Raw genomic sequence first — 14,740 nt, forward strand, 5'->3', positions numbered from 1 at the left:
AACAACCATAAGAGTGGCTAGACAACATATTTGCTCTGAGATTATCTACATAGAAATTTCTCTTCGACCAACGAACCAGCCTTGAAAGTGGCTGATTGATAGGACAACTAGGGCAATATAAGAACTAGGGTTTAATTTATGAGGGCTACAGGATGTGAACTCTAATACCAACTTCAGAGGGACAAATTATTTATATGATTTTTTTTTTGGTATCCCCCACCATTTTGGGTAAAGAACTAATCCCTTTCGGGGTTTGTGATTGTTTCTCCCAACAAATGTCACTCCCAAAAATCGAACCATCAACCTTAAAGATCCAGTGAGGTCTTACACCACTAGAACATCTTGTTGGTATTTATATCTGAATTGTTTGAGTATATTGTGCATTCAACCCTTTTATGTTTACGTAAGATAATCTTTATCCTTATGGAACAAAATCATAAGAAATAATTACAAGATATGATTCACAAATCATATAGACAAACCTAATCATCTAATAAATCTCAGGAATATCACTTTCATTATAAATTCAATAAAAAATGTAGAACCAATGGTGAAATTAATATAGAATCAGGTTCCCTTTTAATCCAAACATAAAACGGATGCCTTGTAACCTAAGAAACAATAGTTCCGGGAGAGAGTTATCCCCCTCAAACCCCAATCAACTTCAAAGCCCAGGAATAGATTCAAGATTTAACTTTTCTGAGGAAGATTCAGAATTCTTTTTCTCTACCAATTCTGGTTTTGTCATGCCATCAAGAGCTTGCAGGTATGTAGAAGCAGTGGTATTAGATGGTGGGCATGGATTGCTTATTCTGCTGGCAAGGAAGCGGCGGATTAGACCCCTAAGAAATGGAGCCATGGTTTCTGGCTCATGTTCCAAGTAATACATGATCCCTCCCATACAGAGAGAGAACAAGAACACCTGGTACCAGTTGAAGGAGATGACAGTATCAATAAACCTTGTATATATAACACTAGAACTTGGTTCCTTTTACAGTTTACTATTCGTATTCCTAGTTCTTCAATCCCCTTTCATAAACTCTCACATCATCTAATTATATAGATGAATATAAGAACTAACAGAAACATCAAAAGAAGCCTCAACAGTAAAACTGACTTTCATTTCCTAGCAACAAAGGTTGTCACTGAGTTTTAGAAGCACATAAGCACATTTTGGGTAGTGTTTAAAACAAAAAAGGATCAGAGAAGTGAATCTGTAAATTTAGCACAAAGTAACTTTACCTCAGCATTCCTAAGATCTGGAAGTAGGTGCCTATTAACCGAGATATACCATAATGAATCTACTGCTCGGGGAAGAACATATAAAGCTAGCTCACCACGCCTTGCTTTTTTCTCCAATAGCACTGAAAGGGCAGCTACTCCCCCTGCTATCCAATATACAAGTTTGTGATCTCTCGGAGCAACTTTTCTATGTAAACATATGACTGCCTGCAAAACCAGAAAGACATTCAGAACATGAATGATATATTTATTAAATAGAAATGTAAATATAACTAAGACAATAAAAATAAACAACAAATATCCACCTGAAAGATTCCAACAAAAGCAGACAAAAAAGATGTTGAACGAATAGCGCCTTTAATGGCAAACCAGCATGTCCGGAAAGGAGCAGAAGTGAACTGCAAATACAATCATCATCAGTAAAATAAAATGTCCATAACAACAATGGCAATGGCAATGACAAAAGTTATAGCACTAGCAGAAATAGAAGCAACTAGCAAGGGGCATTGGTGGATGTAGACCAAAGGCAATACACATATAACCAATTATCAGGGTAATAATCTTATTCAAGGTACAAAAACAATTCATCTTAGAATTGTTTTTAACTTTTGTCCTTCGGTTGCTATTCTTAGGACCTAGAAAATAACTGAAAATAGCATAAAATCATTACTTTCCAATAAGTGATACTATATATAGTACGAAAAAACTTCAAATTAATTGGTTTCAAAACATGTCCGGGTAATTTGAAGCAACTCACTCACAACTAAGTCATACTGGATAAAGTCAACTTCTCTCACCCACATCATTCATATGCATCGGTAGAAGTGCTTTTCGTAGCAACAAGCATTATTCTTTTCAACATCCATGGAACTGGACTATTAGAATTTTATTTCTAATATACACACACAATACAATATAATTGGATTGAGAGTTCCAGTTCTAATTTCAAGGCTCAACACCAAAGCCTAATTCCATATGTCAAACAGCACCTAAGAAACTTTCACTGAAAAAGATACGGTCAACTACATGGTAGTTTCTGACAAGATATTTGATCAAGATTTACGATAGCAATCTTCCAGAGTACATAGAAAGGACACTTCCCATAAACGCTTCTAAAATATGGGCATGCTCCCTTCACACAAGCTTGCTTTAATTATTTATTTTTTTGCTTATCTAACATATATGCATTTGATTTTATGCTACACTAATAACAAAAATAATTTGGTAAGGGAATACCTTCTGCAGATGCAGGACAACAAACGGCACAAAGGTCAAAGAGAAGTAAAGTGGGAATGTCTTCTTGAACGTTGCTGATGTTGCTTTTCCTTGGTGAGCTAAACATGAGTTAGTTCCTGGATGAATAATGGAACAAGGAATAATGGAGGGGAATTCTTCCAACTTTACGAAGTCAGGTTTTCCTATGCGAGATAAGTAAGCATGCAGCGAAGCAACATCAACTGGATAACATCTACAACTATCCCTTACAGCCTTGTATACAGGCTCTGCAACTGGCCCTGTCTTTTGAATGAAGTCTTGATAGGCTTTCGGCAAGCTCTCAGGACGCATTACAAAGGCATACATAACCTGAAATAATATTGTACTGATAAAAGTCATATAACCATGAGATGATAAGAAATAATTATTTGGAACATAACAGTAGATAGGAAGGTATACATAAAAGTCTTAAGATGTACAAGTCACAAGAAAACCATAATAAACAGCCACAGGCCTTTTCTTTTTCCATTTAGTTACTGCCAATCCTAATAATCGGGTTCTTTCAATAGACAACTTAGTAACTCACCTAGACAGTTGATTGATTAAAAGGCAACCTAAATGTCTGGAGAAGTCAATAGATCAGTAACTTGAGTCCAATATTTTTAATTCAGAAAGATTACAAGGTATTTTGATTTGGATTTGTAAGAAAGAAGAAACTGTAAACTATATTCTGATTTACAAATCAATACAGCAAGGAGGTGAATATATTTAAAAAGATGGGTGTTTTTCCTATTTTTGGTTTAAAATAAAATAAATTTATTAAGATGGCATCACTGCTCTAAACTACTGCCGATACTAGCTAATATAATTTTAGCATACAAAATAGAATAAACATTCCTTCATGGCTTGTCAAGGCTATTTATAAAATTATTTCCCCCGAGTTTTATGGCTGATATGCTGATACCAATTATCAGACAAATAAAGATAACAAGGAAGATAGGTTAAAAATAATATCCCAGCAAGAAAATTAAGAATGAGATTTGAATACCTGCGCACAAGCTAGGGCAAACAGCAAAGAATCTCCATGTCTCCAATGACTTCCCCAAAGGTGAAACTTGTTCTTTGATTTTGCTGAGTTATATGCACACTGATATATAAGAATGTGTATTAGACTGGTGTATGCAGAACATTTTGCCGAGACTAAAAATGTTAGATACATCCATCACAATCAGAATTCCCAGAAATTGTTCCAGGGATATGCTTTCAAGTACCTGGGCTAGCCTAGCCAACAGATATAAAGCCAGTGTGCGCCTCCTATTTTTATCATTTAATGCAAGAATTGAGAAACCAGCAACTGAACCTGCTAAAATTCTGCTCCATCATCCACTTAAACAAAATCATAAATAAGCAAGGTGTGCAAATGTCAACAGCATAAAACAATATCCAAGCATATATACAGCAAAAAAAAATCTAGAAGAACAAAAGGTTAACTGAGAAGCTATAAAAACAAATCAAGATGACAGTTTTTGTTGCAACTTACGCATTCATCGGAGTCTCTTTCTTTCTCAACTTTCGCAGCAAACATCTAAGTGCGTGATAAGATCCGGTGAAACCACCAAAAAGTAAACCAATACGGCACGCTTCTTCCCTCACAATCAGATCTTTTTCTGAAACAAGTTGCTGGAAAACAAAATACATATACATCCTCATATGATCTCTTCAACTTGTATTAAAGCAAAAACAAACATAAAATACATAATAACCAACACATTCATGCAACACACATATTATTACCTAATAACAAGTGAAAGCTAAAAAGCTTCAAGTAACCAACCAAGCCACCCAAAACTATTAACAACAGAAGAATTTACCGAACCGGATAATACCCCGCCAAATCAATTTATACAAAATAAATAAAAACAACAACAACTTCAAATGTGCAATTACTTGAAGGATTTCATTGTGATGTACCTGTACATGTTTTTTACACTATTAATCAATTGTGCATTACCACATTGTTAAAAATGTTAGACTCTTGAAATAACTACCTGTCACATTTGGCAACAATTAAATCTGACATTGCATCAAAATTAAACTTGCACTTTAAATTGTTCCACAAAATCCCTATTTCTGTTGTCTTATATTCGAATTTAAATTTTATTTCAATCAAAACTTAAACTAACTTCAAAACGAAAAAATATTAAACTAAATTTTAGAAGAAAAATATTTTCTGTTAAACACACAAATGGCAATTATTTATCTAATTGCCACATTTTTTTATACTACCAAGGTCTCTCCTTACTAAGGAACTAGTCTCTTTCAGTCTTTCAGGATGCGTGGTTGCCCCTCTCAACAAGTGTAGCTTACGGGAATCGAACATTTAATCTTTTATATATAGTTGGGTTGTGTAACAGCTAGACCAAGGCTTGGTTGGTAAGACACATTTAATATTAAAGGATGAAATGAATGCTGTAAAAAATACGAACCCCAAATCCATTTGAATTTCACGATCGACTAACCTTGAGATCAAGGAGAGAGGAGTAGGAATGTCCACGAGCAAGCTTGAACGCGCGAAGAAGAATCCCGATTCCGACGCGGACGCCATAGGAGAGGAGAAAGGTTTGACAGAGGTTGCCAATGGCATGAGCAACACATGACTCGTCGGGGCTATGATCGCACGGAGGAGAGTCGAGTTTGTTGTTTTCATGGTGGTGTTGAGCGGCAGCAGCACGACGCTGGCGGAGCTGAAGCTCATGGATTGCGTCGCGGAGGCGCTCCTCGGCCTCGCGAAGGCGGCGGTCGGCGTCGAAGTTGTCGGCGGAGGTAGGAGAGGACGGTGCCATGAAAAAAGCGAGTAACTGTCAGATAGAGAAGAGAGTGTGTTGGTTTGGCATATGAAAATGAGGGAAGTGAAGAAAATTGAATGTTATGTTAAGTTAAATTCATTATCTGATGATCAGTTTGTTAAGGAATGGATCAAAAATCAAATTTATCACTTAGAGTCATATCATTTTTATTTGACAAAAAAAAAAAGAATGTATGTATTGACGTTGAATTTTATACACTAGCAATATGTTATATTTATATACAATAACTATATTATTTATTTATAGTTTCAAAAAATAAATAATAATTATATATAAACTAAGAGTATATAAACTAGTGTGTTGACATGCACTGTCGTGCCTGTCAACCTGCTTTCCTATCATTTGTAATGTATAGTTTGTATTTTATAAATTCAAATATAATTTTTTGCGCTACATTTACGGTTGAATTTATTCAATTGGTATAATATTCAATTTTTTAAATACACTTTTAATATAAGAAGATAATAAGGATAAAATAAGAAAATAATATTATATGATTTTTTGGTAGAAATAAAAAGATATTGATGACAAAATAGAAAACACAAATTACACCATGATGAATGGTTATTTTATGTTTTCCCTTTATTAATAGTATAGATAATACCTTTGTTTTATGTTTTATGTTTTCTTTATGTTATAGTGCCATTTTGGGACTTTCCCCAATTTGAAGAAAGATACATTTGTAGGTAGATGGATAGATTTGAGATGGTTGATTTGATAATCTAAGTGGACTTTCTTACGTGTACATATATTCTAAGGAAATAGTGAAGAGTTGGTAAGGGCAATTTAGGTATGGTCAAATTTAAGTGGACGGTATATACAATGAGAGAAGGATTACATTATCATTGTATTATGTATTATTTATTTTTAATTCATTGACTCTTTTTAAAATAAAAGTAATACAAAGAAATTGTGGATAATGTTATGACTGCATATTATATCATATTATTATTTACTTTTCATATCTAATCATTATTAGCTCTTTAAAAAAATGAATAACAAATGAATGAGGTATGCTAAATCGATTGAGAAACTCATTTAATGGTTGTAGTAATAAGAAGCATGAAAGAAAACTATGCATACACCTGTATCAAGAAAATTGCATTTCTCGATGGGCCTTAAGAGATGGTAAAGAAGAATAGAGAAAAAGACCTATATCATTTATAAATTAATCATTAATACATAAAATATAACTTGGTGACTCTTACTTTTATTATGGTGTATAATTACTATAGGAAAATCTATATAAGAATATATCATTTTCTACCGATATGATGGGGCTTTGGAGTGAGGAAATTTTGGTACTCCCAATCTTTTTATTTTCTCTACCATTCCCAAAAAAATCAATTCATAGATGTGTTATACATAGAAAAGTATAATAATTTACTCTACATCTTAATCATTCATTTTAAAAAATCTAATGGTTCAGTTCTATTTAATAATCTCAATCACTGTATTTTTTTAGAATTAATGGTTAAAATGTGAGGTATGATTTTTAACTTGTTGAATAAGTGGATCCCCTCCCAAAAGATAATTCAATTAGCATTTATACCATTGTTATATGAGGGGAGAAAATATGTAGACACTATATGAGTTTTATATGTTGACAATGTATCATCTACCATTCATATTTAATTTTTATTAATTTTAAAAATATAAATAAATAATAAGTGGTATAGTGAATGTGTATAAATTTTTATATTTTATATATATACATTCCTACTACGAAATTTACAACTTCAATAACTTCAGTCGTTCACCCCTCTTTAATTTTTTTGTTTAAACTCTTCAAACTATCCTACCATCTACTATTAATATGATTCCACCCTTCTTCAATTCATTCAATATCACCCTCTTCTCTCCAAATTAGCATTCACAATCTGGACCCATTTATCCAGTTATGTGTAATATTCGTCTATGACTAATATCAGATAATAAAAATGCATTAAGTACTATATCATGTCTATCCTGAATACAAGCAAGGTGAGCTTGCATGCCACCTTTTATTTATTTATATATATATAATAAAAAAATAAAAGAAGGAAAAAATCTAATAAATTTAAAAATAAAACCAATAATAAAATTATATCACCTTTTTAAATTAGACATAATTAATCTTGAAATAAAATTAGAAAGTACTATGGGAAAATGTAAAATGTAAAATTGACTTTGATAAAGTATGAGTGAGAAAATACAAATATAATATTATAATATGCCTAATGAGTGGTCCACCTTGCTCACCAGAAAAGGTCACTAGCGAAACTTACTATTGACCACAATTTTCATGGCACGCCTACCTAATAACAACAGCAAGGCCTAAAGCTGGAAACAAGTCGAACTGAGTTGAATTAAAGCTCAGTTTTGTTTGATAAGAATTTGTTCAGCTCAAAACTCAACTCGAGTTCGGTATGAATTATTTTTTTAGCTCGAGTTCAACATGGTAAAATTCAAGAACTGTTTGCTTCAACTCGAATTAGTTCATTTGGACAAATCAAATAATTAATTCATTTTTAAATAATGTTACACACGGTATATATATAAATATAACCTTGTTTATATATATATATAGTAATACTAATAAACATAAAAATTGATGTAAACCCAGTTGGGCCTAACATCAATGACGAAGCCCTACGTAGACTAGGAGGGCCCATGACGAGGGCCAAGGCCAAGAAGGCACAAGAAGTACTTAAGAAACTTGTGTGCTCCTTATTGAATACAAGTCCTAATTAGACCAAAGAGGGAGTCATGCCTATCAATTGCATCAGTCATGAGGAAAGCCCAAGTGGAGACCATGACAAGTTTGCTTAGGACACCTAAATAAGTAGGAAGTGTCTTAACCAGCAAGTAGTTTAGGAATTTATTTGAGTTTTGATTCTTATTATGTTCAGTTTACTATGTTGATTCTTAAGTTAGGTCTAATTTATTTTAAGCATTTTATTGTAATTTTTTGTTATGATAGGAGGCACGTGAACAAATGCCCAGTTGTCACAAAACAAGGAGAACAAGTCAAGTTGGGTACAACCTAGTCAAATCTCCAAGGTAGTGTGAATCAAGGAAGGAGTTTGACGTGTGAAGATTGGAGGACAAAGTCGGCTATCACAAAGGAGATTGAAATTTGATTTAGCAAGCATATTACAATTATGAAGATGTCATGATATAATGTTTAAATCCAAGTGGTGGCACGTTTAAGCTAACCAACCAAATTCAAGGCATTTCAAATCCAAAGACGATAGATCAAATCTCAACAAACATGTTAGACCAAAGAACCTCAAGGCTCATGATCAAACCATTTTGACCCTAACACAAGCCATACACCCAAACACAATCCAGTCGAGCCACATACCAATTCATTGGTAATCTTGTGAACTTGTCACACGTTTTTCGCACATAACTTGATTACTTGACTCACTCAAGAATCAAAGGAGAAAATTGAGAGAAAAGTGAGGGAGGGATACACTTAAACACTTTGAGAGAAGTGGGGAGTGCAAACACTAAACACTTTGAGAGATTTTTTAGAAGAATGACATTATGGCTACTCTAGAAGATAGCTCACCCTTGTCCCCCAGGATAGTCGTGCTTCATGATATGACTAACACTCAATTTCAGACACTTCAGAGAGAAATCGAGCAGATGAGAGTCTATGTTGATATGAGGTTGGATGGTGACTCTAGTAGTGATGGAGAACTAAGGAGAAGGAGGAATAGGAGAGGAAGGCATGAGGAGGAAGGCCAAGAGTGAGGATGTTGTGGTGATAAGAGGAGAGATGATAGGCTAGAAGGGGTGAAAATTAAAGTCCCCACATTTATGGGACTGAATAACCCTGATGTTTATCTTGAGTGAGAGTTGAAGATAAAGCAGATCTTTGATTGGCATCATTATAGTGAAGAGAAGAAGGTGAATGTGCCAACCCTCAAGTTCAAGGAATATGCAATGGTCTGGTGGGATCAGTATCAGAAAAAGACGAGGAGATATAGTGATGAGGTTGTTGACACTTGGGAGGAGATGAAGAGAGTCAAGCAGATGAGATTTGTTCCTAGTTCTTACCAGAGAGATGTGCACAACAAACTACAAAGGCTAACTCAAGGAAGCAAATCAGTGGATGATTACTTCAAGGAGATGGAGTTGGCCTTGCTTAGGTCCAACTTTCATGAGGACCGAGAAGCTACAATGGCTCGGTTCCTGCATGGGTTGAGCCTTGAGATCTAGGACATAGTTGAATTGCAACCTTATGTGGAGTTAGATGACCTTATTCAAGAGGCCATCAAGGTGGAGCAACAAATCAAGAAGAAGAAGTCCAGGTACTCCTCTAGTTCAGCATTCAAGTATTCTTCTAATACTTGGAAGGACAAATCTAATAAGGAGGGCAATGCAACAAAGGAGAGTGGTTCTAGTGCTAAGGAGGTTGTGGGGGCAGCCAAGTCTCAAGGAAAACAATTCATGGATCCTAACTAGAGGAGTCGTGACATCAAGTGTTTTAAATGTTTGGGTCACGGTCATATCGCATCTCAGTGCCCTACCAGGAGAACGGTTATGGTCCTCAATGGAATCGTTGAGTCTCAATCAAAGGCATATAGTAAGGAGGATCATGATAGTGATGGAGACATCTTCATGCATAATAGAGATTTACTCATGATAAGAAGACTCCTTGGGAGTCAAGTTCGAGAGCATGGGGGACAATATTTTTCACTCTCGCTGCCTTGTGCAAGATAATGTTTGTATTCTCATTATTAATGCAGGTAATTGTGCTAACGTAGTTAGTACAATATTGGTGACTAAGTTAAAACTTAGCACCAAGGCACACCCAATACCTTAGAGGCTGCAATGGCTAAGTGAGGTTGGGGAGATGGTCGTTAATCAACATATAAAATTGCCTTTTTCCATTGGAAAATATGAGGATGTGGTCCTTTATGATGTGGTCAACATGGAGGCCAGCCATATGCCACTGGGCAGACCATGGCAGTACGATAAGAAAGCCATTCATGATGGTTTTTCTAATAAGTACACTTTTATGCATCACAACCACAAAATAGTCCTATCATCCTTGTCTCCAAAACAAATGTTGATGATCAACGAAGGTTGAAAGAAAATATGGAAAAGGAAAGGAAAGAAAAAGAGGCTGAAACCAAAGACTCTAACAAAGTCAAAAAAATTGAGCAAAAGGGTCACAAAAGGAGCTACTTTGTCATAAAGAGTGAAGTAAATCTGCTTTGATCACAAAGCAGCCTATGTCCTTACTATTGTGCAAGAGCTTTTGTTTGAGCAATGTTGATGTTGATAAGGCTACTATGCCCAAGTTCTTAAAAGATTTTCTGAATGAGTTCAATAATGTGTTCCCTGAGGAAGTCCCTAGTGGTATTCCTCCATTAAGAGGCATAGAACATCACATTGACCTAATTCTTAGTGCATCTTTGCCCACTAGGCCTGCCTATCGGAGTAATCCTCAAGAGACTAATGAAATCCAAAAATAAGTCGAGGAATTTATGCATAAAGGATGGGTCCAAGAAAGTCTTAGCCCATGTGTAGTCACAGTCATCCTAGTCCCAAAGATAAATGGAGCCTGAAGGATGTGCACAAATTGTCGGGCCATGAATAACATCACGGTGAAATATCGACACCCCATTCCTATATTGGATGATCTATTGGAAGAATTACATGGGGCTTGCATCTTTCCAAAAATTGATTTAAAGAGTGGGTGCCATCAAATTCGAATTCAGGAAAGGGATGAGTGGAAAACAACCATCAAAACAAAATATGGATTGTATGAGTGGTTAGTAATGTCTTTTGGTTTAACTAATGCGTCAAGCACATTTATGAGGATGATGAACCACATTTTGAGAGAATTTCTTGGGAAATTCGTTGTGGTATACATCGATGATATCCTCATATACAACAAGAATATTGATGAACATTATGAACACTAGAGAAGTGTTTTGCTTGTATTGAGGAAGGAGAAGTTATATGCCAATTTTGAGAAGTGTAGCTTCTGTGTTGATCATGTGATATTTCTTGGTTTCATTATTAGTGCCAATGGAGTTCAGTAGATCTTGAAAAGATTAAGGCTATCCAAGAATGGTTCACCCTTAAGACCACCACAGATGTGTGAAGCTTTCATAGCTTAGCTAGCTTCTATAGGAGGTTCGTCAAGGATTTCAGTATCTTGGCAGCACCTCTCAATGAATTGGTCAAAATGAATGTGGGATTTCATTGGGGTGATAAACAAGAAGAAGTCTTTCTGAGGCTTAAGGATAAGCTGATCCACACACATATTCTTAGGTTGCAAAACTTTTCAAAATCTGTTGATATAGAATGTGATGATTTGAACGTGGGTATTGGGATTTTTCTAATGCAAGATGGGCATCTGATTGCCTATTTTAGTGAGAAGTTAGGGGGCATGCCCTTAACTATTCCACATATGATAAAGAGCTTTATGCATTAGTAAGAGCCCTACAAACTTGGCAACATTACCTCTTGCTAAAAGAGTTTGTCATTCATAGTGATAAGTCACTCAAGTATTTGAAAGGGCAAGGCAAGCTCAAAAAGAGGCATGACAAATGGGGAGAATTTCTAGAGCAATTTCTCTATGTGGTCAAACACAAAAGGGAAGGCTAATGTAGTGGTCGATGCCTTATCTAAAAGGCATGCCCTAATTGCTACCCTAGAACCAGGCTGATGGGTCTCGAATGTGTGAAGGGCTTGAATGAGCATGACCCCTATTTTGCTGGACCTTATGCCAAGTGCATTACTTCGGCCCATGAGGCTTACTTTAGGCATGAAGGGTTCCTTTTTAATGAAGAGGGGCTAATGGGTCATTTTGGATCCCAAAAGACCCTTGATATATTGCATGATCACTCCTATTGGCCTCTTATAAGGCGTGATGTTCAAATTTTCTATGAAAAGTGCATCATTTGCAAACGAGCTAAGTCCAAGGCCATGCCTCATGGACTATATTCTCCTTTGGGTCCCTGACTCACCCTGGATAGACTTATACATGGATTTTGTGGTTGCTTTACCACGAACACAAAGTGGCAAGGATTCGATTTTTATTGTAGTGGACCGATTCTCCAAGATGGCCCATTTTATACCCTGCAAAAAATTGATGATATTTGTCATATTGCGGGCTTGTTCTTCAAAGAAGTGGTACGACTACATGGCCTACCAAGGAGTATTGTGAGTGATAGGGACGCCAAGTTCCTAAGTCACTATTGGAGAACCCTATGGGTAAGCTTGAGACAAAGCTCTTTTCCACCACATGCCATCCTCAAACGAATGGGCAAACTGATGTGGTGAATAGGACCTTGTCAACCTTGTTGAAGGCCATACAGAAAAAGAACTTGAAGGCTTGGGAAGAGTGTCTTCCCCATGTGGCCTTTGCCTATAACAGGTCCACTCATAGTGCCTACCAAGTATTCACCTTTTGAAATTGATTATGGCTTAAACCCACAAACCCCGTTTGATTTGTTGCCTTTTCCCAGTTCATCACTCTTGAAGCATAAGGATGGCAAGGCAAAGGCGGAGTATGTGATAAAGCTCCATGAAAAGGTGAAAGAACAAATTGAGAAGAGGACAGAAAGCTAGGCTAGATCAGCCAATAAGGGCATAAAGGAGGTGATCTTTGAACCTGGTGACTGAGTCTAGGTTCACATGAGAATAGAGAGGTTCCCCTCTCAAAGAAAATCAAAGCTCCAATCTAGAGGAGATGGCTCATTCCAAGTATTAGAAAGGATAAAAAACAATGCCTACAAGTTGGACCTACCTTATCAGTAGGGTAATATCAGTGCTACTTTAAATGTAGTTGACTTAACCTTTTTTGATATAGGTGATGAAAGACTCATTTGAGGTTGAATTATTTCAAAGAATGATGGGATGATGTAAACCCAATTGGGCCTAACATCAATGAGTAAGCTCTACGTGGACTAGGAGGGCCCATGACCAGGGCCAAGGTCAAGAAGACATAAGAAATACTTAGGCAACTCGTGTGCTCCTTCATGGAGTCAAGTCCTGATTGGGACAAAGAGGAAGTCAGGCCCATCAATTGCATCAGTCATGAGGAAAGCCCAAGTGGAGGCCCAAATGAAGACCATAGCAAGGTGGAAGATCCATCGTGACAAGTTTGCTTAGGACACCTAAGTAAATGGGAAATGTCTTAACCCATAAGTAATTTAGGAATTTATTTGAGTTTTGATTCTTATTATGTTTCGTTTACTATGTTAATTCTTAAGTTAGGTTTAACTTATTTTAAGCATTTAATTGTGTTCTTTTGATTATGATAGGAGACATATGAACAAGGCCAAGTTGGCGCATGACAAGGAGAACAAGTCAAGTTGGGCACGACCTAGTCAAATCTCCAAGGTAGCATGAATCAAGGAAGGAGTTTGACATGTGAAGATTGGAGGACCAAGTCGCCTATCAGAAAGGAGATTGAAATTTGATTTAGCAAGCATATTACAATTATGAAGATGTCTTGAAGATAATGTTTAAATCCAAGTGGTTGCACGTCCAAGCTAACCAACCAAATTCAAGGCATTTCAAATCCAAAGAAGATAGATCAAATCTTAACAAACATGTTAGACCAAAGCACCTCAAGGCTCACGATCAAACCATTTTAACTTGAAGATAGACGTGTGGATTTGGCTAAGATTAATTCAAAACCTTTCAAACTAACTCAAGGAAATTCGGTCAAGGCAATTCACAAATTAAGGCCAATTCAAACTTCCCCAACCGTGAAGGTTTTACCACTTTGTTTAGATAGGAGTTTTTATCTTTTCAAATTTGAATGTTGCTTAATTTTCCTAAGTATTTCTCCTATATGTAATTGTGACCCCCTTTTAATAAAACTAAGGTGATTTTTATTGAAATTAATTCCTTTTGTTAGTGAGTTTTCTCCTAGCTTCTTGGCTGAGCCAAGATTATTGTTCTTATCAAGAGAGTCATTCTCTTGTGGCAAACTTCACAAGGCGTATCAAACATCTCATGTTTGTGGCTCCTTTCCACCTCAGATCCCCCATCCATATTCTTAAACACTCACCAACTTCAACTTCACAATCCATCCACAACACCCCCATACAGTGACCTAATCCAACATCCATACGCCAATTTGTGACCCCATCATGAACACATACCTCAATCTCAAACCCTAGACCTAAACATTATCCCAATCTGTGACCAACTCATAAATCCCCCACATAATAAACTCAACCGAATCAAAGAAAGAACCTTGCACTAAAATTCAAATCAAAGTTAAGGATTTTCACAAGAAACGATCCTTCAACAAAGTCAACTCACCTAGAGGTTGTCATCAAGGTATGTAGTAATAATAAACATAAAAAAGTAGTTTTTATATATATATATATATATATATATATATATATATATATATATATATATATATATATATATATATATATATATATATA

The 14,740-nt window shown here is 35.8% G+C and overlaps 1 protein-coding gene across 1 annotated transcript; it reads right to left on the bottom strand.

Annotated features, from left to right (window-relative positions):
• Positions 492-5,439, bottom strand: LOC109346134. Its single transcript, XM_019585530.1, has 8 exons — positions 4,977-5,439; positions 3,998-4,137; positions 3,729-3,828; positions 3,506-3,604; positions 2,479-2,826; positions 1,548-1,640; positions 1,243-1,449; positions 492-922 (listed from the first exon to the last, which is right to left on the bottom strand). Exons 1-8 carry the CDS (start codon positions 5,298-5,300, stop codon positions 665-667), a joined length of 1,569 nt encoding a protein of 522 aa, XP_019441075.1. The 5' UTR covers positions 5,301-5,439; the 3' UTR covers positions 492-664.

This window comes from Lupinus angustifolius, chromosome LG04 (assembly GCF_001865875.1).
Source record: "Lupinus angustifolius cultivar Tanjil chromosome LG04, LupAngTanjil_v1.0, whole genome shotgun sequence".
NCBI classification, from domain to species: Eukaryota; Viridiplantae; Streptophyta; class Magnoliopsida; order Fabales; family Fabaceae; genus Lupinus; species Lupinus angustifolius.

Excerpts from the sequence above, each read along its gene's own strand:
- LOC109346134 (XM_019585530.1), bottom strand. The coding sequence starts at position 5,300 with ATGGCACCGTCCTCTCCTACCTCCGCCGACAACTTCGACGCCGACCGC. Across the intron at positions 1,450-1,547 it reads CTTTTGTTGGAATCTTTCAG|GCAGTCATATGTTTACATAG; the intron begins GTGGATATTTGT and ends CTGGTTTTGCAG. Across the intron at positions 923-1,242 it reads CAGATCTTAGGAATGCTGAG|GTGTTCTTGTTCTCTCTCTG; the intron begins GTAAAGTTACTT and ends AACTGGTACCAG.